At 53.8% G+C, this 23,784-nt stretch overlaps 2 protein-coding genes across 3 annotated transcripts in view; one reads left to right on the forward strand and one right to left on the reverse strand.

Moving 5' to 3' along the window:
• RNF123 (ring finger protein 123) overlaps positions 1–23,784 on the reverse strand; it is a 47,947-nt gene that overhangs the window by 918 nt on the left and 23,245 nt on the right. For both annotated transcript variants that reach the window (XM_085072996.1, XM_085072997.1), the window contains exons 27-36: positions 23,204–23,381; positions 22,104–22,178; positions 21,617–21,704; positions 21,275–21,362; positions 21,061–21,145; positions 13,840–13,979; positions 13,499–13,687; positions 11,936–12,011; positions 11,679–11,763; positions 261–403 (exon numbers count right to left, since the gene is read on the reverse strand). In XM_085072996.1, coding sequence (XP_084929122.1) covers positions 261–403; positions 11,679–11,763; positions 11,936–12,011; positions 13,499–13,687; positions 13,840–13,979; positions 21,061–21,145; positions 21,275–21,362; positions 21,617–21,704; positions 22,104–22,178; positions 23,204–23,381 — 1,147 coding nt within the window. The remainder of the gene's footprint in view (positions 1–260; positions 404–11,678; positions 11,764–11,935; positions 12,012–13,498; positions 13,688–13,839; positions 13,980–21,060; positions 21,146–21,274; positions 21,363–21,616; positions 21,705–22,103; positions 22,179–23,203; positions 23,382–23,784) is intronic.
• On the forward strand, positions 398–4,633 carry AMIGO3 (adhesion molecule with Ig like domain 3). The gene has a single exon (XM_085073001.1). The coding sequence runs from the start codon at positions 2,102–2,104 to the stop codon at positions 3,758–3,760; it is 1,659 nt and encodes a 552-aa protein (XP_084929127.1). The 5' UTR covers positions 398–2,101; the 3' UTR covers positions 3,761–4,633.

A 23,784-nucleotide genomic window follows, 5' to 3' on the forward strand; every position in this document is an offset into this window, starting at 1 on the left:
GCTGCAGCTGCCCCTAGAGACCAGCCAGGACAAGAAGCACTGGGCACTGAGAAGGGCAGAACTACTGGCTGCCACTGGATACATCCCCATCCAAAGTGCAACTGCTGGAGTGGTGGAGTAGGGCACAGACACCTGTCCCCAGGATAAAAGGGCTGGGAGATGTTGCAGGGTACACAGACACCAGCAGCCCCGTTCCTCCCTCCCCAGCTGCGGGTGGGTGGTGAGCACAGCCCATCTCCCAGGGCAGTGCCAACACTTACAGGTGTGCAGGGAGAAGTGGCGCTTGTCCGTGGCTGGGGCAGCTGCTGCCAGGGCCGAGGGCTCAGCGTGGCCCAGCAGGTACTGGATGGAGCGCAGTTGGAAGCAGGGATCTGCCAGCAGCACCGCAGTCGCGTGCTCAGTCCTGCCAAGGGACACAGACCTCAGGCCACAGACAACCCACCCTGTGCTCCCACACCAGCATCCTCAGCTGGTGTCCCCCCAGCCCAGGGGAACGTGCTCAAATGCAGTTAAAGACCAGCAGCCATCCTCCTCCTCCCTCTGCCACCCTGACTCAGAGGCTCCGGGGATCAATATGGTGCTTCAGCACTTGCTGAGGCTGCAGCCCTCAGGCCAGTGCCTGGGTTGCTGCAGGGCGGCTGAAGCACCCAGTGCTGCCCTCAGTCACAGCACCACAGGGGAAATGCTCTGCAGAGCCTCATGCCAGGGGCTGGGGCCCTCCTGCACCAAGTGGACAGATCAGGTTGCCCTCAGGGCAAGAGGGTCCCCCCACAAGGCAGGAGGGAGCAGTCGTGGCTCTTCCTGGCTTCAGTAGGGACAGCCAGCACAGATGAAGGTCACCTTTATGAGTGTCTTCATCAGGCATCAGTGCCGTGGCCTGGTAACAGCCCTTGACAAGGAGCAGAGCTGGCTCCGTGGCCAGCCCAGGAGCAAGCAGATCCACCCCAGTGGCAGGAGGGGCAAGGGAGCAGCCAGGCAGCACAGGCTGAGCCGGGACACAGGGGGTTAACAGCCCCTTGACTCGCAGCAGCCGCAGCCGCCAAATTAGCTTTTTGCTGCCCTAATGGAAACCAATTCCCCAGCTCTCCTCTTCCCACTAACTGCCTGAGCTCTGGATAATGACATTCCACTGTGTCCTTCACCCTTTGGCCACTCCTTCCCTGCCAGCAGCCCGCGGCTCCCCCTCTGCCGTGGGGACCCCGCCAGGCTAAGCCCCCCGTGCTCACCCCAGGGCCGGGAGTGCTGGGGGGTCCCCAGCTCGTGGTGGTGCTGAGGGTCAAGGCAGCGAGAAGGACCACGGCTGGGAGAGAAGCAGCACCGGGGTGGTGACCGCCATCCCCACTCCCAGCCTAGGTGCAGGATGGGACACGAGGGGCTCCCTGAGGTGACAGATTTATTCCAGCATTCTGCCTGAGGCTGGGCACTGGCGGAGCAGCAACTTCACGGATTACAGCCGGTCGCGGCTCTCCGGTGGCTGCATATCGGTACGGCCGAAGTGGTCCTGAGCTCCCCGGGGACAAGCGACCACGCAGGGTCGGTGCTGGCTGCGCATCGCTCTGCCCACTCACAGGGAGGGCCACGGCCAGGGACGGGGACAGGGAGCGGGCCAGGGCCAGCGCCGCGGCCACCACTCCCCGCGCCGGGGCCAATGGGATCCCGCCCGGCCCCCTCACCGCGCACCGCCCGCGCGTAAATAGGGGCAGGAGCGGGACCGCGCTCCCGGAGCGCGCCCGGCTCCCGGAGCTGCTGCCCGGGAGGCAGCCGGACGGGGCCCCCCGGGAGGTCGCAGCGTGCGGACGTGCTCCAGCGGCGCTGAACCCTGAGAAACTTCACACGCCAGGGATGAGCAGCTCCAGGAAGCAGCGAGGCGCCCAACCAGCCCGACACGCAGCCCCGCAGCGCCCGAGCGCCTCAGCCCCCTGATGCTGATCGCCGGCTCCCACCCGACCCCCGGCAGCCCGGCCGGCCGGAGCACAGGTACGAGGCAGCCTCGGGTGAGCCGCGGCAGAGCCGGGCAGGGCGATGCCGCCCTTTAGCTCTTTCCAAGCCCCACGGCTGGAATCGGGATCCTCTTTCGCGGGGTGCAAAAGGGCATCTGTGGATGCTTGGTAGAGCCAAGCCAGCACTGGGGGAGAGACGCGAGGACGGCGGCAGGTTTTGTCTCGCATCTCATCGAGCCTGGTTGTGCCGCCGGGCTGCACAGAGGCTCCTGCCCGCCACAATGTCCCCGCCGGTGCCCGCGGACCCGCTCTGGCCGCGGGTGGCAAAGCTGCTCCTGCTGCTGCTCCAGCTGTGTGCCGCCGGCCGCACTCCCCGAGCCTCCCCGCAGTCCCACCGCTGCCCCGCCGCCTGCATCTGCACCTCTGACCTGCTGAGCTGCAGCCGGCAGATGCTGCAGTGGGTGCCCCAGGCACTGCCGCCGACCACCACCACACTGGACCTCAGCCACAACGCCCTTACCCAGCTCCACGACCGCTGGCTGGCTGCCCTCCCACACCTCGAGGCCCTTCACATCAGCCACAACCAGATTCGGGACCTTTCTCCGCGGGCTTTCCACAATGCCTCCTTCCTGCGGCACCTGGACATGTCCTCCAACCACCTGCACACCGTGGAGACGCACTACTTTGAGGCACTGGTGAGCCTGGAGGAGCTGCTGCTCTACAACAACCGCATCAAGCGGGTGGATGAAAATGCCTTTGCCAAGCTGAGTGGTCTTCGGAAAGTCTACCTGAGCTGGAACAACCTGACCACCTTCCCCTTCCATGCAGTGCAGGGGCTGGGAATCTACAACCTCCGCACACTGGACCTCTCCTCCAACAGCCTGAGCAGCATCCCCGTGGAGGTGCTGGCGGCTCTGCCCGAAAACATCGGCAATGGCTTGTACCTGCACAACAACCCCATCACGTGCAGCTGCCCACTCTACCTGATGCTCCAGCACTGGAATCAGCGAGGCTTCAGCTCTGTGAAAGATTTCTTTGAGGAGCACACCTGCAAGGTGTCTGACAATGTGCCCCGGTCCCTGATCAAGTTCCTCAAACACAGCCACATGTTTGAGAACTGCTCGGCAGGCACTGAAGACGCACACCTCTCGCACTTGGAGGGGATGGTGGACCGGCCCATCCTGCTCACCTGTAACACCACTAACACCAGTCTGCCGCACACAGCCACCACCTACATGTGGATCACCCCTCACCACGAGCCTGTCAAACACCCAGGGAACAGCAATCGCTCCCTGGAGGTCTATCGCAATGGCAGCCTGAGGATCGCCGTAGCCAAACCCTGGCTCTCAGGGGTCTATGTAGGCTTGGCCATGAACAACCCCTACAACTTCAGCAAGATGTGTGAGTTCAATGTGACCGTCCTCTACCCCAAGCCAGCTGGGGAGACCTTCAGCACCGGCCTCACAACCCTGCTAGGCTGCATTGTGAGTCTGGTGCTGGTGATCATCTACTTGTACCTCACGCCATGCCACTGCCTGGGCTGCTGCAAGAAGCCGGCTCCACTCAGTACCCCGCAGGAGTGCAGCGCCCAGTCCTCCATCCTCAGCACCACTCCCCCTGCCACCGATGGGCCAAACCGCAAGGCCAGCGCCAACAAACACGTTGTCTTCCTTGAGCCCATCAGGGAAACACAGAATGGCAAGATCCGCCTGGCCCTTGGCGAGGACTTTCCCGACCCCAAGCACCCCAAGGTCCTGCAGCTCAAGTCGGACTCAGAGTCCATCAGCTCCGTCTTTTCTGACACCCCCATTGTGTCATAGCGGGGCAGAGCTGGGAGCAGAGCTAGGGTCTCCCGAAAGCTGGTCTCCTCCATCGCCGCTAGAACAGGATTATTGGGCACCCCGAGTTGCCGGCTTGACCATGACCCATGGGAGCGACCAGCATCACCCACAGCTGCTTTAGCCATGGACTCCTGGTGGGTTTTTGGCCACAGGCACATTGGTGCCCAGCGAGAGCTACTTGCATAATCCACTGGCAATGGCCTTGTTAGCACAAGGGTAATGCTGATGAACCCAGCATGCTGGAGAAACCCCCCTTCATTTGGGCACCCACCCTCCCTAATGGTGACACTGGGGCTGGGGGTCTGCCATGTCCCCAGGCACGAGATGCCCAACCTGACACCACCTCCACAGATGCCCCCATGCCAAGGAATAGCTGTGACAAGTGGGACACTGTCCTGGCTCATGCCACGACCCTCAGGAATGGTGATGCCAGTCCCCATCAGCATGCCGTGGCTGGAAGTAGGGGAACTGTTCACAAGAGGGGATACACACCCTCTCCCCAAACGCGGCCACACAGGAGGGATGGAGCTCAGCGCCTGATCAGCCACGCAGCCAAGCAAACCTTACAAGCTTTTGCTTCCCGAGAAGCTGTAAATCGTCACGGCAGGATTAGGTGACAAGACACAGCGCCCCAGCCCGCATTGCTCAGAGCTCCCTGTGCCACCAAGGACACTGAGGTCTCCGATGCACCATGCACTCCTTCGCTGCTTCTCCTTGAGGCGGACGCGCACTGCTCAAGCTATTTAGGCAGTAACCTAATCAGCCTATCGATAAATGTGAGTAATCCTCCCCTCTCCTGGGTCATAATTCTCTAGTTCCATTGGAATAAAAATGCCTATTTTTTTAAGCTCATGCTGGGCTGAGTGTCTCCTTGCCCTTGCAGCAGTGTGCAGCCACCCCGCAGCTCAAGGGCATAGCGGTGGGAGGCTGAGGTCTGAGGGAGCCCCGAATTCCTGCACGGAGCCAGGCAATCTGCACTGGACTGGCAGCCTCTGTTCCCATCAAATGGCCTTCAGGTGGCCCTAGCCAGGGGGTTAAATGTGCCAGTGGTCTGGTGCAAGTGAGAGAGAAGTATACAGTAGTTTGTCCTTGGGCAGGCAGGTCCCCAAAATGATGCCTGGGAGCTGGGGAAGGAGCAGCACCGACTGACACATCCAGACCCTGAAAGGAACAAACATGGTTTAGATGCAGGGGAAAGGCACTGCTAGGGATGGAACTGGCCCTGCCTTTGGCTTAGTCCTGGTGCTCCCTGCAGATGGAGCCCCCCATGTGTGTCACCTGCACTGCCTTCCCTGGCACCCACCCTTGCCTCTTCCTGAAACAGGGAGTAGCTCTGCCCCCCCAAAATGGTTGTCTGATCCCACAGAGAGATAAAGGTATCCTACCCATCTGCCAGTCACCAGTATCCCATCCACAGCTGGAGCAGGAGCATGTGGCTGTCACATGCAGCACAGGGGAGGCTGGGGCAACCCTGTGGGCAGGAGCACAGCTCAGACACAACGGGGACCAGGGCCCTTCAGAGACCTGCAGCCCCCTCCCACAACCAAGTGCCTTGGCCCCAGGAGCTGCTGGCTGCCCTATGGCCAGTGGGAGGGGAAGAACCCTGTGGCATCAGGACCGCACTAGCACACGTCCTTCAACTACTTTGGCCAGGAAACATGCAGCTTTTTTCTGAGCAAAAACTGATTTTTGTGCCCAAATAAATAGTCAAAACCGCCCCCCCCACCATCCAAAGAGGGGCGAGTGTTTGGGAGAGCAGCTCTCCTAAGACAGCCACAGCCACCCAGCGCCGTTCCTTAGGGTGACCTTGTGCAGCTCCATGCGATCTGTGCCCTGCGGCTGGCCAAGCCGATGGGATGCGGAGCGACAGGCCCCACTGGCCTGTGCCCTCGCTCCCCCACACCCGCCGCCGCTGGCCCTGTCACCTCGCGTTAGCGCAGCGTCCTGACGGGCCCAGGACGCCGTGTGGCCACAATGGGTGCTGCCAGGGGGTGACGAGGTGCATCGGTGTCAGACAGAGGTGAGTGGCACCTTGAGGGTGGAGCTGAGGTGCTGCCATTCTCCCCTGGCTTTGCAGCCAGGCAGGGATCCCATGGGAAGGAAGGTTTGAATTTGACCAGACATAGAGACACAGCTGAGTGTGCCCAGGTCCAAACCAGAACAGGGCACTGCTCCCTGCACCTGCCAGAGCATGTACCATATCCAAGCACCACATCTTCCTCCAAAAGGAAAGATGAAGTGTTGCTGTGGGCCCCAGCGCCCGGAGTGGGTGTTACCCACCCATTATCACAATCTTTGTCTGTCTCCTCGCTAAGCTTCCACTTCCCCATGGCTAACACCAGCTTCCCAGGTGTTACTGCTCCTGCAAACCTGCGTCCTCAGCTGAGGATAATGACTGAAGCTTGGAGAGAGCTCAGGGAGTGTAAGAAAAGCTCCCAGAGGCCTTTCCAGGGACACACCAGCCTGAAGAAGCCCAGGAGAGCTCTTCTAGGCTGGCTGCAGTTCTCCTATCCCTGCAGGAATGCTGAAGCTTTCTCTCTGGGGACTTGCTCTGAGGTTTGTATCTGTGCTGCCCTCAAGGGATCCCACTGCCTTTACCCAGGAAAGTCCTGAGGCTGCTTTTCACACATTCCTGATGCTCAGAAAGGATCCCACACCACACTGCTGATCCAATGAGCACTGGGAGGTGGTTTGAACTGTCGAAGCAGTTCATTAAGCAGCCTGAAAGGCAGAACATCTCAGCAAGGAAAAACAGCCAGGAGCACAGCCTCTCTGACAGGCAGGAGCTAGGAAACCTAATGGATATACCCCAAGGAATACACTGTCCTCTCCTGGCAGCCATCTCCACCATTACACTCCTGGCTCCCTGCCAAACCTCCCTCCTGCTCCTTGACTCTGCAGGATAAAGTAATGGATCAGCACAAAGCTCGGTGGTCCTGGCACACAGGGAGCCTCTGTGGGGATAAGGACTAGCTTTGGGATAAGGAATGGCTTTGGGGACCAGTATCCAGAGCTGACTCCTGTCTCCCCTGGCACTTCACACCTCAGCCAGGACAATGGGGGTGTGTTGAATGCCAGTCCCATCCTGTTGCCAAGGATGGACACATGATGAACATGGCAGGGCCTGGATCCTTTCCTTACAATGCTCATAGTTTCCCAGACAGCTGAAATCAGCAAAGCCTGGTGCTGGCCAGCACAAGCCCTGCTCCTGCCTCCCAGCATGTGCCTGACAGCCCTGAGGGGCTGGGAGAGCCCAGCCCTGGCAGTCCCATCACTCAGGACACAGCACTTGGAGCTGGCAGCTTGTAAAAGCTGTAAGACCAGACTCCTTTTTTAACCATGAAACCTAGGTCAGAGCCAGTGATTCTTCCATGTTCTGGCTCATGCTCATGCTGGTATGTTACACACTGCAAGACTAGAGTATCAGAGCAAGGTAGCAAGGACCCCTTTAGACTGTGTGGTCCACAAAATGTCTACTCCTGCCCCTCCTTCCACCACAGCTTGCTCATCAACACTGTTGAGGGAGCACTAGTGTTTAAGGGATCAGTAATTACAAGGTCCTATGGGAACTATGCAGAAAACTACCATGTCCAGAGGGAACAGCCAAGCCCCTGAGTCCCAGCAGTGCTGGAGCACACAGGTGGGTGGTCACGCTGTTAAGGAACCTGCAGACCGGGATAGTCTGATCTTTACAGTGGAGGTGATCCCAAAAGCATTTAGCAACTGAGCAGTCTTCTTAGCCTTCCTCTCCCACCAAGACTTGTGCCTCCTTACCCTTCTACTCACCAATGTGTTACTTCTGCCCTGGGAACCTCTCTGTCTCCTCCCAGACCATCTCTCTGCACCCATCTGTAGTTTGCAGAGACCCAGATAGAAACATCCCAACACCCCCCCAGCTCAATGCTGCTTCTGGCAGGTCCCACTGCCTCCTCCTCAGCATCTCATTGGCACAGCACAGTTGTTTCTAGCCCAGGATCCCTGTCCTGTGCTCTGATGGTTGGTACCACCATGTTCCTGGTGAGCACAGTGCTTTTCCTTCCGTCTTCTCCATCTTTCATGCGGAAGTCCATGGGAGATGCACCTTGAAGGCTCTTAAGGACTTGTCCCGTACAGACTGGTTTGCTGGCTCCTTGCATGTGCCCTAATCCTGTCCTCAGCCTGAGAACATCAACTCCCTGCCTCAGAGGGGCTGGAGGGAGCATGGGGGAAGCCCAAGGAGCAGAGCAATGTCCAAACCCCAACACAACACAGCTCATCTCCACTCTGGGATGGCCACTCACTTCCCAAAAAGCCAGTCCTAATTACAGTGTGCCCTCACACACAGGGGACCACAGCCTCACCTCTGGGCTTCACCCCTTCCCCTGCTGCTTGCTCTTGCCAGGATCCTGACACCAGCTCTGGCCAGCACCGCTCCATTAGCTCACTCTGAAAGAGGCTTAATAGAAAATCTGCTCAATTATTTAGCAAGCAGACAAACGGGGGGATGATACTGCCTGAAGGCAGCCAGGGTCTGTGGTATGGATTCAGCCCAGCTCCTGGCACAGCCTGGCAGATCCTGCCTTCCCTCTCCTACCTGCTCAGTCATTAAGGCTGGCAAAGGGAGCATAGGGACATCCCTGCCCTCGGCCCTGCCAGCCCCTGAGATTCCACAGTGCTGTCCAACAGTTCTCAGACCTGAGGGCTGGGAGGAGGCACTAAAGCTTTGCCTCACCATGAGCAGCACCAGCCTGTCCTGCCCGACCCAGCAAGAAAATGCACCTCTGTTCTCTCAAAAGCCCAGCCTGCTGCATCCAGGGACTACAGCAAATGATGGATCAACTGTCTCACCAACAGTCCATGCTCCCTTTCCTTGTGCTTAATGGCTCTGTTTGATGCCAGCAGTCCACATCAGGAGGACTTGATGCCTGGATAAGCATGCTGTGCTGGGAAAGGAGCAGCCGAGGCATCTGATTGCAGCCTGATAACGCGACTGCATAAGTTGGCAGGGCCCAGGATTTACTCACTTACTTACTTACTTCCCCACTGGAATGTTTTGGTCCCATAAATGGGACTTCATTCCTTCACTACTAGATGAGCCCATTCTCTATGTCCCAGGTGTTTGCAACACCTTCCAACCAAGTGCCTGGCACAGTGTCTGCTTGCTGGGTTAGAGGCAACCAGAAAAAACACAGAAGCCATGGAAGTCTCCCAAGGTTCTTTCCCCATCCTCATTCTCTGGGGCACAGCCTCCTCACAAAGAACCAGGCAGGGTCACCCTGTCTCTAGTAATTCCCACAGAGATATTCCTACATGCAAATGTGGGTTGGAAAATCTATCTGTTAAAGATGTCTGGCAATCTGGGAGTTACCAAATGGGACCTGGCAGAGATTCCTATCAGCTCCCAGCACTACCCAGGCAGAATGCTTCTGTGGAAGGACAGAAGCCCATCCTGTTATCCTGCTCACTGTACTGAGAGGGAGAAAGGAAAAAGGAAAGCTGTCTTCACATGAGTTCACACCAATTGGTCTGCTCTGGAGAACCTGGTTACATACAGGACCCGTTAAATCACTTCAGCCATGGCAACCATCTCCCATAGGAGTATACAGGCACAAGGAAGGTTTGAATTCTCCTTTTCCATTCCTCTTACTCATGTATCTGGAGACAGATACTTCCCATTGCTGTGCTCTGGGCCAGCCATCATTGACCATCACCATCTCCCTGGGTTTTGGGTGACCGTTACCCCAGCTGCACCTCGCAGTCTTCAGCACCCTGTGGTGATGGTGCCTTGGACAGAGAATGAAACCAGGGCTGAGTCCTCGAGGAATGCAAAGGCAGCAGAAAAGGCTCAGTGGTTCCTCTCACACCTACTGGCTTTCTCCATCCCATCTCTGTTTGCCTTTTCTCAGTGTGGTCGCATGGAGCAGAACTGCTCTGTAAGTGGGGTGTAACACCCAGTCCTCAATGCAGAGTGCTGCAAAGAGGGTGGGGGGCTCAGTTCTCCCTTCCCCATGATGTAGTCTGCCCTTGGTCTCTGCCTGGTCTCTGCCATCCCCTCTGCTTGGGCAGCAGTAGAGGGTCTCCAAGCCACCTGCCTTGGTTCTTTTGTCTTGATTGACCTCACTGGCTCCCCTGCAACATTTGCTTGCCTTTTATAGATCACTGACGTATCAAACCTCAGTTTTAGTGCTTGGCTTTGCAAAATCACACAGAAGAATTTTGGTTTATGGATATTTTTCCCTGGGCTTACTCCTGTTCCACCTTCTGCTTCTCCTGCACAGTTAGGTCCACCTTAAGGACATGATGCTTTTCACGCATCATTCCACTATTTTGCATTTATTTCTCCCTTCCAGTGCTCAGGGAAGTGACTACAAAGCCCCTGAACATCACAGACTTGCCACCTCCCTAGAGCACAGTGCCTCTGGTTTGTGACAGACCAAGGTGTGAAGGATGCTGTTGGCACACAGGGGACAGTGCCACTTGATGATGACACTGGTTGCCTGGAATTAACAAACGCAAAGCACAATGGGCTTTTCAGGGAAGGACAGAGTCTGGAAGCTTTCTGTCTCCCTAGGACTCCCTGCAGGTTAGGACAGATGTGACTGATATCCCACTACCATCTCCCCAGTGCTCTTTGGGGTTTGATAACCTGAGGGACAACCCTTCCCCATTTTGACCTGACAAGTGACCTGGCCTGGGACAGCTGTTCAAGGAAGAGACAGTCAGGGAAGGACTTCTCAACCTGGAATGCAGAGAACTACTTTATCACCTCCCTCTCTCCTCCAGGAAGAAGTGTCTAGTTGTGGCATCAAATTCATGATGTCTGCCCTTTCCATGAAGCAAGGTTCTGGGGGAGAGTAAAATCCATCCCTGTTCACAGCCCAGAAAGGCCACTGATCAATGACCTTGTGCCCAACTTTTGGCACTGTTGCACTTGGGGCTGTGAGACTGGTGCAGCAGCCATGGGAGGCAGGTTATAATTAGATATATTTGTGTACATCTTTGAGTCCTTGAGAGAAGAAGCTGAAAGACTGGCTGCAGGGCTGAGCCGCTCAGCCAGATGGGACTCTGCTCTCTGCAAAGCCAGAGACTATTGTGTTCTCCAAATATGAAAACAAGCAGGATGTACAGCACAGACACAAGAGCCCCATCTACTACACCACACAGTGACCAAGCAAGACACCTGCAAATGATACTGGGAGACAGAAAAGGCAGGGTTGCAGAGTGTCAGAACAAGTCTATTTGCAGGACTCGATACAAGCAGACAGAGACACATAAATGATCAGATCAGCTGTGGCTTTGTCCAGCCACATCACTCCCCCAGTGCTGCCTCTCTGAATAATCAGCTATGATAAAGACAGGATTTGTTTAATCTTAAAGTCAGCATCACCCAAGTGCCTGGAGATTGGTCTCACCTTTGTGCCACAGATCTGGGCAGACAGAGAGCTCTGCACACATTCTGATGCCTTCCTGAGAGGGGTCCAGGGCGAAGGAGCTTCAATGAGCTTCCTTCCAGCCATCACTGTGTGCTGCAGCACTTTGATGTGTCACCACATCAGCACTGCTCTACCACATGCAGCACCCACAACTTCCAACAGCAGCTGTCCTGTCACACAGTGCCAGACCCCATCCCAAGGAAGAAGGTGCTCGTGTGCTGTCAGTACAGCATCTCAAAGCCACCTCTCACAAGGGTTTTCCATCACCACAGGAAGGGGCTTTGCACCCAGCAGTAGCACTGGGATGCAGCTACTACAGGGAATGTGGCTCTTTGGCTTCTGCCTGCTCCACACACATCAGTCGCACCTTGCTTTGGTCCCCACACCCCCACATTGCTTCTGCAACACCTCCCATGGCACCACTGCAGCACCAGAGCAGTGCCACACACAGAGACCCCATGCTTTGGAAGGCAAAAGCCACTTACCCCTGAACATCACTGTCCACCAGCAGCCGGACCAAGATCCCTGTCACGGCCACAAGGATTGGGTAATGGTCCACGCTCTCCAGCCCTATGGAAGCAAAAGAGGAAAGTGAGAGCTTCTGCCACTGTGTGACAGGCAGAGCAGGGCAGGTCTGAGGTCTGATCCCATCCAGCTCTGCACAGACCTTCGGTACAAGTCATCCCTCCCTTCCCAAAATGTTTTCCGTGGAAAGGAACAGAGAGTGAATGTGTGGACTCACCCGGCAGACGCAGGTTGACCACTCTGTCAAACAAGTTCCTTTCAGCTGTCACACGGTTCAGCACCTGGTTCAAGAGCTGTGTAGGGAAAATCAGAAAGAGTTTGTATTTTCTGGATGGGCCTTCCTGTGAGCAGCATCCAAAGAGCTTTGGGGCAGCATGTCCTTATAGTTTGGGCTGAGTACCTGAGAGCACACAGGGAGGCTCGCAGCACACACCTAGATTTGCCCTGGCATGGAAGGAGTGCTACCACATCACAATGGTTGTACCAGACCAAAACCTCCCAGGGAAGAGTCAGTCCAAAGTCAAGACATCTGAATGTCAGCACCTTCCACCTAAATCTGAATTCCCACCAACAGAAGTCAAGCTACTTCTGCAGATAAAAGCTCCTGGCAAGCAGAAGCTACAGTCTCCAAGACAGACACAGCCTGTGAAGAGTGAGCTGGCAGCCGTGGGCAAAAGCAGCATCAGCAGGGTGAAGCACAGTCCAGGTCCTGCCCTGCCTGGAGCTGGCAGCAGGATGGACCTACCAGCACTGAAGCACAGGGTGAATGCAGAGAGCAATCTGCAGAGATGGAATCAGCTGTAAAGACACTTAATTAGCCACCATTAGCTCTCACCCAAACCCCCAGTGGGAGGAGTGGGGACTGCTCCAGGCTTGACACAACTGCTGCAAACTGAAAACCATCTCTCAAATGCAGCATCCCTCTTCCTGTTGCTCCAACGAACAGCAGAACCCTGCACCTCTCTGTGGGCATGGTCAGTGGTGGGGCACAGCTTCATAGCAGCACCAGGCAGCAAGGGGGAAGCTGCAGTACCCCACGCCCTGCTGCACATTCCCCAGCTTGCCCAAGCCACCTGCTAAGGGCCCCTTGCTTTCCTCCTTTCTCAGCTGAGCACTTCCCTCACGAATGTGGTACCAGACCTCACTACCTCTTGCTTTGTTTCATCTGCTCAGAGCCCTGAGTCTCAACCTTTGTACAGGTAAGGTCCATCTGACTGCTCTTCACCAGTCCAGCTTATACAAGGGCAGCCTGTCCTCAGGGCTTTCCAGGATTGCTCAAGCTTTAGAAAAGAAACTAATTTACTGGAGCCTAAGGGATGTTGTGAGTTAGACTGGGGCTGTCCCAGTCACCCTGGCAGGGAAGTGGAGATGTTTGGTACTATATTCTGTGACTGAGAGATAAAGGACCAAGATGCCTGCCCAAACATTGGAGTGTGTGCCCTGCAAAGCCAGCTATACTCTCCACAGCTCCTTGCCCAGATGTACCACACCTCTCTCCAGACTTCATGACACTGCTTGTCACAGGAGAATTCAGCATTTACTGGCCCCTCTGAAGATTTAACCAGCTGTCACCCTCCTCCCAGTAGAGGCAGAAACCAGACCAGTTGCAAAGGAAGGGAGCAGTCAATATGTAGAGATGTTAGGGAGCACCACCTATTCTTCAGCAGCTCTAAGTAATACAGCACTTGCAGCAGGAGCCCCCAATTCACCACATATCTGGAGAGTGGGCAGAGGGGTCCCCACGCCCCTCCAGATGCTGTTTCTTCACATAGGATGATACCTGGGCAAGCCTCCGAAGCAGCAGCTCTGACGATGGGCGACTCCAGTCGAGGAAGATCTCCGGCGCCAGTGTGACAGTCATTTCCAGCACCCTGAGCAGGCTGACCGACAGGTCAAAGCAGGTGGCACACACCTTCAGCTGGCGGCTGTCCACGAAGTTCCTCTCCAGGCGCTCTGCTGCCTGCTGGATCTGCCAAGCAATGGGAACAGCTTAAAAAGCTGCCCCTTCCCAAACGGAGGGCCATGACCCCCAGCCCAGTGAGTTGTGCCTTGAGCCTTTGCTGTGTATAGGACACAGCACCCACTGAGTGCAGCATCCCACGGCCCTGGGTGCACACCCACCTCCTGAATCATGCCAATGAACTCGGAGAACGCCCAGTTCAGCTGGTTCAGGACACTGTTGAGGAAGCTGGGGGCCAGGTCACGGTCGCTGCGGAGCAGGTCTGCCATGTGCCGCTGCAGCAAGGTGGAGGGACACGGCTCTGAAACCAGACAGTGACAGCTTCAGTGGCCTGGTCCTGGGGCAACCATGAGTGAGGGGCAAGGGCAGGCTGAGAGACCAGTCCTGGGCTTGGGAAATGTTGGTTTGGGCCTTGCTGGTCTGCCTCTACAGTAAGCAGAGATGGCAGGGCACTGGGAGCTGGTGCAAAGACTATTCTGAGCAGTGATCGTGCCTGTTGGCCTCCAAGCACTTCTTTGCAATGCCAGCCTGAATTAACCAGGGAAGAGCCCTCTGTGCTCGCTGCTGCCCACATGCACAGGAGCACTGCCCTGCAGCTCAGCATCCCTCCTGCTCAGCTCTGTAGAGGCCCATGGTCAGCTCAGCATTAATTGCTCCTGATACCAGGGTGGCAGCAGCTGCCTGGAGCCAGCACAGCCACCCTGGCCTCACATGGCCCTGCCTGTCTGCCACTGTCTGGGGAGGAAGGTATCCAGTATACCCCACTCTTGACTCTGTATGGAGCTGGGGCTGGTTCTGACATTAGCAGGCTCAGGCAGAGCTGCCCACACTCCCCAGCCAGGTTCAGCCCAAGCACAGACACCTCCCCTTGGTTACATGGCATCTCATCTCTGGGCTTCCTCACTATCAAGATCACAGATGGGGTCAGACGAAGAAGCTGGGAAACACAGTCATGACTGTGAGGGACAGCAGCCCCCATGGATGGGCAGGGAAAGGAAGGGGGCACAAATGGGACAGATGCTTCTCACCAGCAGAAGGACTCACTGTCAGCAAGAGACTCTCAAAACATTCAACACAAAAAGAGAAGGGTACTGGTTCAACCCAAAATTCAGCACTTGGAAAGAGAAACTTGAGCAGATTTACCAATTATAGGGAAAACCCCCAATCTAACTACATTTTCCTCTACTAGAAGCTATTACTAAGAGCAGGTGGAAACTCTGGCAGCACCAGCACTGCCAAGCCCAGAGGAACAAGCTGTGCTGCAACTGCAGAAGCTCTCTAGGGCTGCAGCCTACTCTGAGGGCCACCATGGGCAAAGCAAACACAGGACAACTTCCATCACATCCCTGGGGATCAAGAAGCAAGGCATAGCTACAGGCAGATTGCTAGCTGGGATTAGCAAAGCCAGAGAGGGATGACAGGAGACCATCATCTGAAATGGGAACAGGATAAATCATTCTGTGAATACCCAGTAGCAAGTGCAATGAACTTCTGTTATTATGGAGGACACGCACTGAATCTCACAGCGCATAATCACCCCAGGCAGGCCAGTGCCCTGGCTTTGATCCTACCTAAAAGCTCATTTTGGGGAGGGATTTCATCACAACAAATGTCTTTGATGTCCTACTCCTACCCACATGTACTTTGTCAGCCTTTGGCTACACGTGGCTCAGGGACTGGCCAAGCCAGACGTCCTTTTTACATATTTATTGGTCCTCTGGGGATTTCTTGCCCAGTGTCCTCTGAAACTGTGCAAGCCTTTAAACATGTCCAAGAGCAACATTCCACAGTTCAGTTGTGTGTAGCAGGAGGAATTCAGATTGGAGCTTTGCTCCTACTCACTTTATTTGTTAATATTTATTCTCTGTAACCCCTCCCTTTTGGTGGTAGAGAGCAATATGCTCCTCTCCAGTCACTTCGTCCAGCTAGCCGTGATTCCAGACCTTCATGACAGAGATCAGTTTCTCACACTGAAACTGTCCCATCTTTGTTCCTTTCATCACCCCTCCCTGAACCCCAATGTCTCTCACAGGTTTTCTTTGGAGAGGTGGAATCAGAAGCACACACAGCATCCAAACCACAAGTGTGTGGCAGATTTGCACAAAGGCATAATGTGGTTTTGGTTTTGTTCTGTTTTGCTTTCCTCATAATTTCTGTTGTGTAATTTGTTCCTTGGATTGGACATCAAGCTGCTCTTCTCTAAAAGATTACAATAGGTTGCCATAGGAACTGGTCCTGAGGCACAAGTGGAGAAGCCCAGGAGTCAGTGATGGAGCACACCTTATCTTTGTCAGTGATGGATGAAGGGGCACAGCACACTCTTCATCACACTACACCTGATGATGCTGAATTCCATCCATGTTTTCTTTCCCAGACATTCAGAATTGGAACACCTTTTTGCAGGGCTTTTTGTGCCTTCTTTTCCCCACCCTCCTTTCAACATATGAAAACTACTTTTTATTAAAACTGCTGATGTATTAGCCCCTTTCCAGCCTTCAACTACTAAAGCAGTTCTGGGCAGGGATCAACACTCCTCATGGAAGAGCTCTGTGTGTTGTCCTGCTGGTCTGTTGCCAAAGCCTTTTACTAACATTTCAAGTCAGGACAGACCTCAAGATGAATTGCCCAGTCAAAGTCTACCTCATTCGAAGGCAGCTTTGGCTTTTTGAAGGATGTTCCTATGCTTGTAATAACATGCTTTATCCTGACTTTTAGCCAATGACTATTTCCTCATGGTCTTTTTTTTTTCAATAAGTGGTGTGAGTTTACTCCAAACCTGCAATTCTGGGTTCTTAAATGCTTTTCCTGCTGCTGGCAGATTGTGCCAGACTATAAGAGCATTAAAAACTGGTGCCTTTTGTCAAACCTCTCCACAGGTAAATAGGTTTATTTAGGGTTTTAAAGTTAACACTAGGAAACAGTGATTTCCTTGGCTTTTGTTGCTCCCAAGAGGATTCTGAATCTAAAGATGCTGAGATCACTGCTACTCTTTGAAAGCAACATAAGGAACAAGCCCTGGAATACAGCAAGAGCAGCTTCATTCCTTGCATGAGTTCCCAGATGAGGTAATCATTACTAGTATCCAAAACCCTCGTGCTGTGTTCATCTTTATTTGCAATATGTTCACCTTTGCTGGGACATTCCCACCCACCTCAGTTACCACTGCCCTCCTGGGCAATGACACATCCCTTATGTGCCACTGCAGGCAGTGATGGCATTTCACAGGCAGTATGTGGATACTCAGTGATGGGGTTACTTTCTTCATCCTGGCACTAGTAAGTCATTAATATTTCTAAAATTTGTACCTCCCTAATACAAATGCCACTCAATCTTGGCTTAGCTTTTGTTATGACAGATAAATATCAGTCATTGGAACAGAAATTGGTGGTTTTTCAAGGCGAGAAATTTTGACCTCAATACATTTAATGTGGACAACAGAGCGTGGAACCACGGAACAGAACAGAAACTTCCCTGCAAAACTTTCCACAACAGAAACTTCCCTGCAAAAATATAAACAAAATAGAGGAAAAAATCCAGGTGGGGGAAACAATGAATAAAAACACAGAGTTCTTCAAGAAGATTATTAGGGAGCCAGAAAGCCCCAGTGGTCCAAGCAAGCACCTGGGTTAAAAGGGTCACTGAGAGCATGATGAAGCAAAGACATAAGTTAAAATATAAGAGGCAAAGTGAGGGTAATCAAACATAGGCAGTGGTAGACAAAAACAAAGAGAAAAGGGGTAATAGATGGAGAAGACATAAAAAACATCCTCAGGTAACCATGGTATGCAAGGTTTTTTCAACTATAAGAAAATATATAGCAGAACTATTTAACAGAAGTAGTAATGGCCGAAAGTCTAACAGTAGCAGAAACCCATTATTAGAGAGAGTTAAAAATTAATAAAGCAGATGAAGTGGAAGCCTTCAATAAGTGCTCCTATTAGATAATGGTAAAGAAGCAGGGTCACGTACTTTCATCACAGGAAGGTAATTATGTTCTTTTATAGTTTGCTAATGACCCAGCAAGATTTATAACAGGGCTAATTGTGAGACTTCTCGGTCAGCAGCCTGAGGGGGTCTCTGGACACAGCAACATTTCCAGTAGAGCTGTGAGCACAGAAGGGAAAGCCCCAAATGCACCAGATTCAGAAGCAAACCAGCTCCACCCAACGCTCATCTGAGTTTTTGAAAGGCTCCATTTGTATCTGTGAATCCAGTCAGTGCACCCACTTGGAGGTGCATTTAGAAAGGACCAAAGGGAAGGCTGCAGGGTGAGGCAGAAGGAAAGCAGGCAGTATTTGGGGGATGAGATATCCATATGGTTGTGTGAGGATGGCTCAGTGCTACTGCGATCTATGTCTGCCTCCAAAGCAAAGCCCTGGCAAACCAGCTAATGCAAGTTTTGGCTCTGTGACCAGCACATCAGGGAGGGTTCCCACCAGCATGACATCAAAACCTCTGGGGCTTCTAAAAACATGGCAAGGGTGAACATGCCACAGGACTCACGGAAAAGCAAAACCCCTTCCTGAATAAGGCACAGAGGCCACGTGTTTTTCACCACTGAAAAGGACCAAGAAGTGAGTTTACCCTGGTACAAAAGTGCTTCTGAAGAATAAAATGTTGTAAAGCAGAGAAAGGCAGAGCAGCAGCAGTGGAAGACAGAAGTGGAGGTTAGGTATGGGGAAATGGTTTCAAACTGAAAGAGAGCAGGTATAGATTAGATAACAGACAAATTCTTTACTGTGAGGGTGGGGAGGCCCTGGCATAGGTTGCTTAGAGAAGCTGTGGCTGCCCCATCCCTAGAAGTGTTTAAGGCCACAATGGGTGGGGTTTGGAGCAAACTGGGATAGTGGAAGGTGTTCCTGCCCACGGCAGGGGGTTGGAACAAGATGAGCTTTAAGGTTCCTTCCAACCCAAACCATTCTATGATTCTATGACTCCCATCAGGAATCAGAAGTGATGGATTTATTTCTGAGGGCAAGTGATCACCATCAGAAGGGCCTGGACAGTTCAACTACTACGAGTTGATACTTTTGGCGTTGTCAGATCAAGGCGGGATCTCCTCCTGTAGCTTAGGCAATTTGCTGGACTTGGGAAAGGGACATGGGTGAACTCTCTGGCCCATGTTGAGCAACATCTCAACTAGATGATCTCATGGTCCCACCCACCTTCCCTCCACCACTTGATGGGTGCGTGGGCAGAAGGCCTGGGGCAGAGGAGCCCTGTAATAACAACCTGAAGCCACCCTGTAGCTCTTGCCTTTCCAAGCCAGGCTGGGCCCGGCACAGGGCCACTGCTGCTGCTCCCGCTGTGCTTGCTGGGACAGCACCCAGCCTGGCCTACAAGCCATGGTGAAAGCAAAACAAGTCCCTGCAGCAGCTGCTGAGCACAACCACCCCAGTTCTGAACACAGCCCCATCTGCTCTCAGGAGCCAAACTGGAGGCAGAGCTCTGCTTCCATGAGAGCCACTCAGTGCCAGCAAAGCTAAGGAATAACTCTGGGAACAAGCAGAGACACAGACGGCCTTTCTGAGCCTCTGCCCCTCTTGGGCTAAGCCCGGCAGCATCCATTGCTCACCTTTGGTGAGCACAGGCAAAAGGCAGTGGAGGAGACCAGGTGGTCTGTGCTCTGTGTTCCATGGATGCTGTGAGACAGCACCAGCAAACCTTCCACACCTGTGCAGAGTCCTCCAAGGAAGCATCCCAAAAGCAGGACAAGGCTGGAGCACCATAGAAGAGGCATTTGCCCACACTTGTTTCAGACTGGCCTGCAGCAGCAGACCCAGGCAAACAGGGATTTCCTTAGCTCAGCAGTTTGTCCTATTGTCTCTGCCAGTGCTCAAATTACAACAAGGTGAAGACTGATGGGTGTGAAGGCTGGGGGAGGTCATGTCCTCCTCCTTCCCTGGGCAGCATCTCAAGGACATCTCTGAGTCCCCTGTCCTTCTTCAATTAAATCAGCATTCATTATTGATTTGGTTCAGCCTTAAAATAGGCCTCCCAAGAGCAAGTCCCTAGTAGCCAGCACAGCCCACTCCACGCTCAGACTGTGTGGAGCCACACAATGTGTAGAGTGAGGCCTCAACAGCTGAGGAACTCTGCTCCTGCCCCAGAGCTCCCCAGGATGGGCCAAGCTCGGTTACCATCCCACAGGACTGGCAGCAGCCACTCGAGGGATTGGTTGTGCAGTAGGAGGGAGAAGGGACAGCCATGAGGTCCCTCCTGCATGTGTGCCAAGACTTCTCCACTGGCCTCCAAGGATGAGAGGAACCCAAGGCTGGCACAGCTTTTTGCAAGGCTCCAACCCCAGAAGTAATCCCGGTAAAACAAGTGCAAGAGTAGGTCCATGATGCAGCCTCAAAGACTGCTACATGAGCACCAGCCCCCCTGGCTTCTCACAGGGATGGAACTGAGGAAAACAATCACTTGTGAAGCTCTCTGCCCGCAAAAAAGGGTCTCTCTAGGCAGGAGAGGGGAAGCAGGGAGCTCTCTAAAGCTACTTCACCAGACAAGAGAGGGTCACACAACAAACTTACTCTGGAAACTAGCAACAGAGAGATCTCCTGGGCACCACAGGCAGGAGAGAGAAAAGAGAACAAGAGTGCTGTTAGAACAGACAGGCTGCTCCTTGGATGGGGCTTAGCACACATCTCCATGTGCCACCTGCCCTTCTGTCCCCCATCCCAGTGCAGCTCTCCAGGAGGAAAGTTTGGCACAAAGCCTTTTCTACAGCAGCAGGAGATTAGGAATGTATCCACACAGGTCTAGACCCTGCAAGGATGAAGCTTGTGATATGTTCTTCAGCTCAAGAAAGGCAACTTCTCCTCCCCCCATCTTTCCCAGCCGCAACAGAGCTGAGAAACCCCTCAGCTCAGTGACAGTGCTGAGAACCAAACTGCGGTCCCAAAGACAAGACTCTTCGCCAGGCTCTGAGAGATGCCAGGGTAAAACACTCCCTGCTTGTACACTTGTTCAGCGTCCTGTCCCCCTGGGCACCTGCTACCTCTCAGGGTACCTGCTGCTTGGCAAACGTGACAACTCTTCCCAACAGCAGCTGTTCACTGTGGACATCACAGAGCCTTCTCCCAGGGTAAAACCCTGGTAAGGATGCAGTCCTGGGCCCCTCTCCTCTCCTTTGGAGTCCAGAACCCCTATTTGTGATGGATCTAATTCACCATCTGGCATGCATGAATTATCAGTGGAGAGGCAAGGGATGGCCAGACTGTAAAAACTAGGCCTGGATATTTGGCAAGGAACACCCTACTCTGGCCACTCAGCCATCTCAACAGCTGGCCTGGCCCATAGTAAGGACAGCTGCTGGGGAAGAGGGTGGTCCTCCCTGACCACCCATCACAGCCCTGAATGCCCATCCCTGCCCCACTCACTCTGCAGGCTGGGGAGACTGGCATCCTCAGGCTTGGTTTTCAGCAGGTGTGGGAGCCGTGTGTATCTGTACCCAAAGCCACAGCCCTGGCAAAAGAGATAAGGAAAGATCTTAGAGGCTGAAAAACAGTTGAGTTTTGCTGCTACTGGAAAATGAAATGTTCAGTGTCCCATCAGCCCCAGGTGCTGAGAGGGGCAGGGATGCAGGATGCTCACCCGCCACAGCCTGACAAGGATCCAGTTGGTCTGTGCCCAGGGTCGCTGCTCATAGGGAGCCAGTAGGTTCTTCATCATGGAGATCCGCCTGTCAGACAAGGACATAGGTCAGCCCACAGAGTTTGGGAACAGGGGATTCAACAGGATACAGTAGGACTCGTGGAGCTGGGGCAGAGCAGAGCCACTGGTGTAAGGGAGACAGAAGGCTCCCAGATCCACTGCACCACTGCTGCAACTCCTGGACCCTCAGCAGTGCTTGGTAGCCCTCCTCCTCCCTCACCCAGCCCTGCCACCACCCCAGCCCTGCCCCAGCTCCCCAGCAACAGGCAGGGCAACACTTACTGCTCTTCTGGGATCCTCTCCACAGCACGCAGCGAGTGGGGATAACAGACATAGCTGGCCAATGCCTGCATCAGGGAGTCCCGGATGTCTGAGGAGGAATGAGAAGAGACTAGGCCAGGCACCCAAGGACATGCAGCACACCAGGGAGCACCTGAATGTAAGCAGTCCAGAAGGACTGGCCCTCATGTTGAGGCACACTGCTGACATGGAGAGTGTGCTTTAGTTCAGGCAGCTAAGGGATAACCCCAAACTGCACGTGCAGGTAGCAGGGACATGAGTCCTGCTCTCAAAAGAGTATCCTAGGTCATGTATCTACACCTGTAATAAGCAGGATAAGAGCACTGCCCAGCCTCACTTTGTATGTGGAGGCATAAGAACTCAACAGTTTCAGCAGACAGATCCCAACAGAAGCCTGGTGAGCCACTGGCAGTGGGACTGGCCAGACCTGCAACATTATCACCCCAAAAGAAGAGGAATGCAGTTTTACCTGTGCCCACAATCCTTGAATCAGCAAAATGCTTGGCCAGGATGGCAGCGAGGCGCATCAGGGTCTCTTCGTAGCCTGCAAGAGAAGGAGGGAGCAGGGGTCATGGCACTGGCCTGAGGGGCAGCCCTGTGGTCCCAGTGCTCCAATGGACACAGCACAGGCCGTGGAATTAATTTCTGCTACAGTTAACTGCAGCTTTGTTGTGTGTCTGCTTCTCAGAACAGAGAGCTGGGAAGATAAATTCACTTCCAGGAGAGCATCCCACCTCAGTCTGCAGAGTCTGAAACAGTTATTCAGAGAAAGACAAAACCATGCAATCGAGTTAGATGGCAACAGAGAGGTGCCTGGTGCAGAAAATGCTGAGCAACACAAAAAACACCCCAGGTCTATGCAGAAAAGCCATGTCCAGCCTGCAGGTCCTGAAGAAATCTGCTACTATTCAATTCTGCTGCTGCCTGAACAGCAGGCACAGCCCCCACTTATGGACGTGAACACTTCAGCTACATCCTGTTGGTGGGAAGAGAAGCTTTTCTCACCTTCGTGGGCTCTGGAAAGCACAGAACTATTTGCTAAGAGCTTAGCACAGTCATATAGCCAGGAAAGCACAGAATATGCACAGACAGAATCCAGGAATCAAGTGGGTGGTCATTCCTATAGGAACATCTCCAAATCCCAAGGGAATGCGAAAGCAGTCCCAGTTTCTGCACTCATGGCACATCTTCTCCCACCCAGAAACCAGAAGGCCATGGTAGACATTGCTGAGGCAATTACATTTTACAGCATCCCAGCCTATTCCTGCTACCTCCTCTGAAACACAATCCATAGCTGTCAGTGATTTTCACTACAGCCAGCCCTGTGACAGCTTTGGGCAAGGCATGGGCTCCCTGCCTGAGCACAGTGACCACGGCTCACCAGTGGGTATCTGCTCAGGGAACAGCCTCAGCACCTGCCCCATAGCTCAGACAATGCACTGGTGCAGCACATCACAACCAGGAACAGACACAGAAAGGAAGATGCACAACTACTGCTTCACCCATAAGGATGGGGCTTGCTTTAAATTTTATCAGGCCAGAATCAGGAAGCTGTCCCTGCCCCCTCACCTGGAAGTTCCTCCATGGTGTTGACAGGGCTGAAGTAGTTCTTGAGTGCACTGTAGCTGTTCATAGCCACGCTGAGGTAGAATTCCGGCATGAAAGCGAAAAGTGAGCCCGTCTTGTCGCCGTGCTCGATGGTGCGGATGCACACTCGCAGCAGCCAGTAGATATCCTGCATCTTCTCCTGCCCAGAAAGAACACAACAATCTCCATTCAGCTGACAAAGCTTCTCTTTGGAGAAACAGCAACCAGCATCACACTCAGACCTCAGAAACATCCCCATGCTGGAGATGTTGCTCAGGCTTCTTACTGCTCTAAGTTCAGTAACCAGGTCTGTGCCATTTGGTCTTTCCATAAAGCCACAGAAGTGTCAGCTGGAAGAAACAATCAGAGATCTCTAGACCAACCTCAAGCTCAGAGCATGACTGTCACCAATATGATGGTTTTGCTTCATCAAGCCTTGAGACCTCCAAGCACTTTTCAGGGCATATCCAACCACACAGGCCTGGCAAATAAGCATGTGAGTTTTGATTCCAAGGACACTGCTGAAGGAAAGCACGCACTAGCACTTTCCAGAAATTTGCTGG

The sequence above is a fragment of the Lichenostomus cassidix genome, chromosome 12 (assembly GCF_008360975.1).
Source record: "Lichenostomus cassidix isolate B80296 chromosome 12, HeHo_3.0, whole genome shotgun sequence".
Lineage (NCBI taxonomy): Eukaryota > Metazoa > Chordata > Aves > Passeriformes > Meliphagidae > Lichenostomus > Lichenostomus cassidix.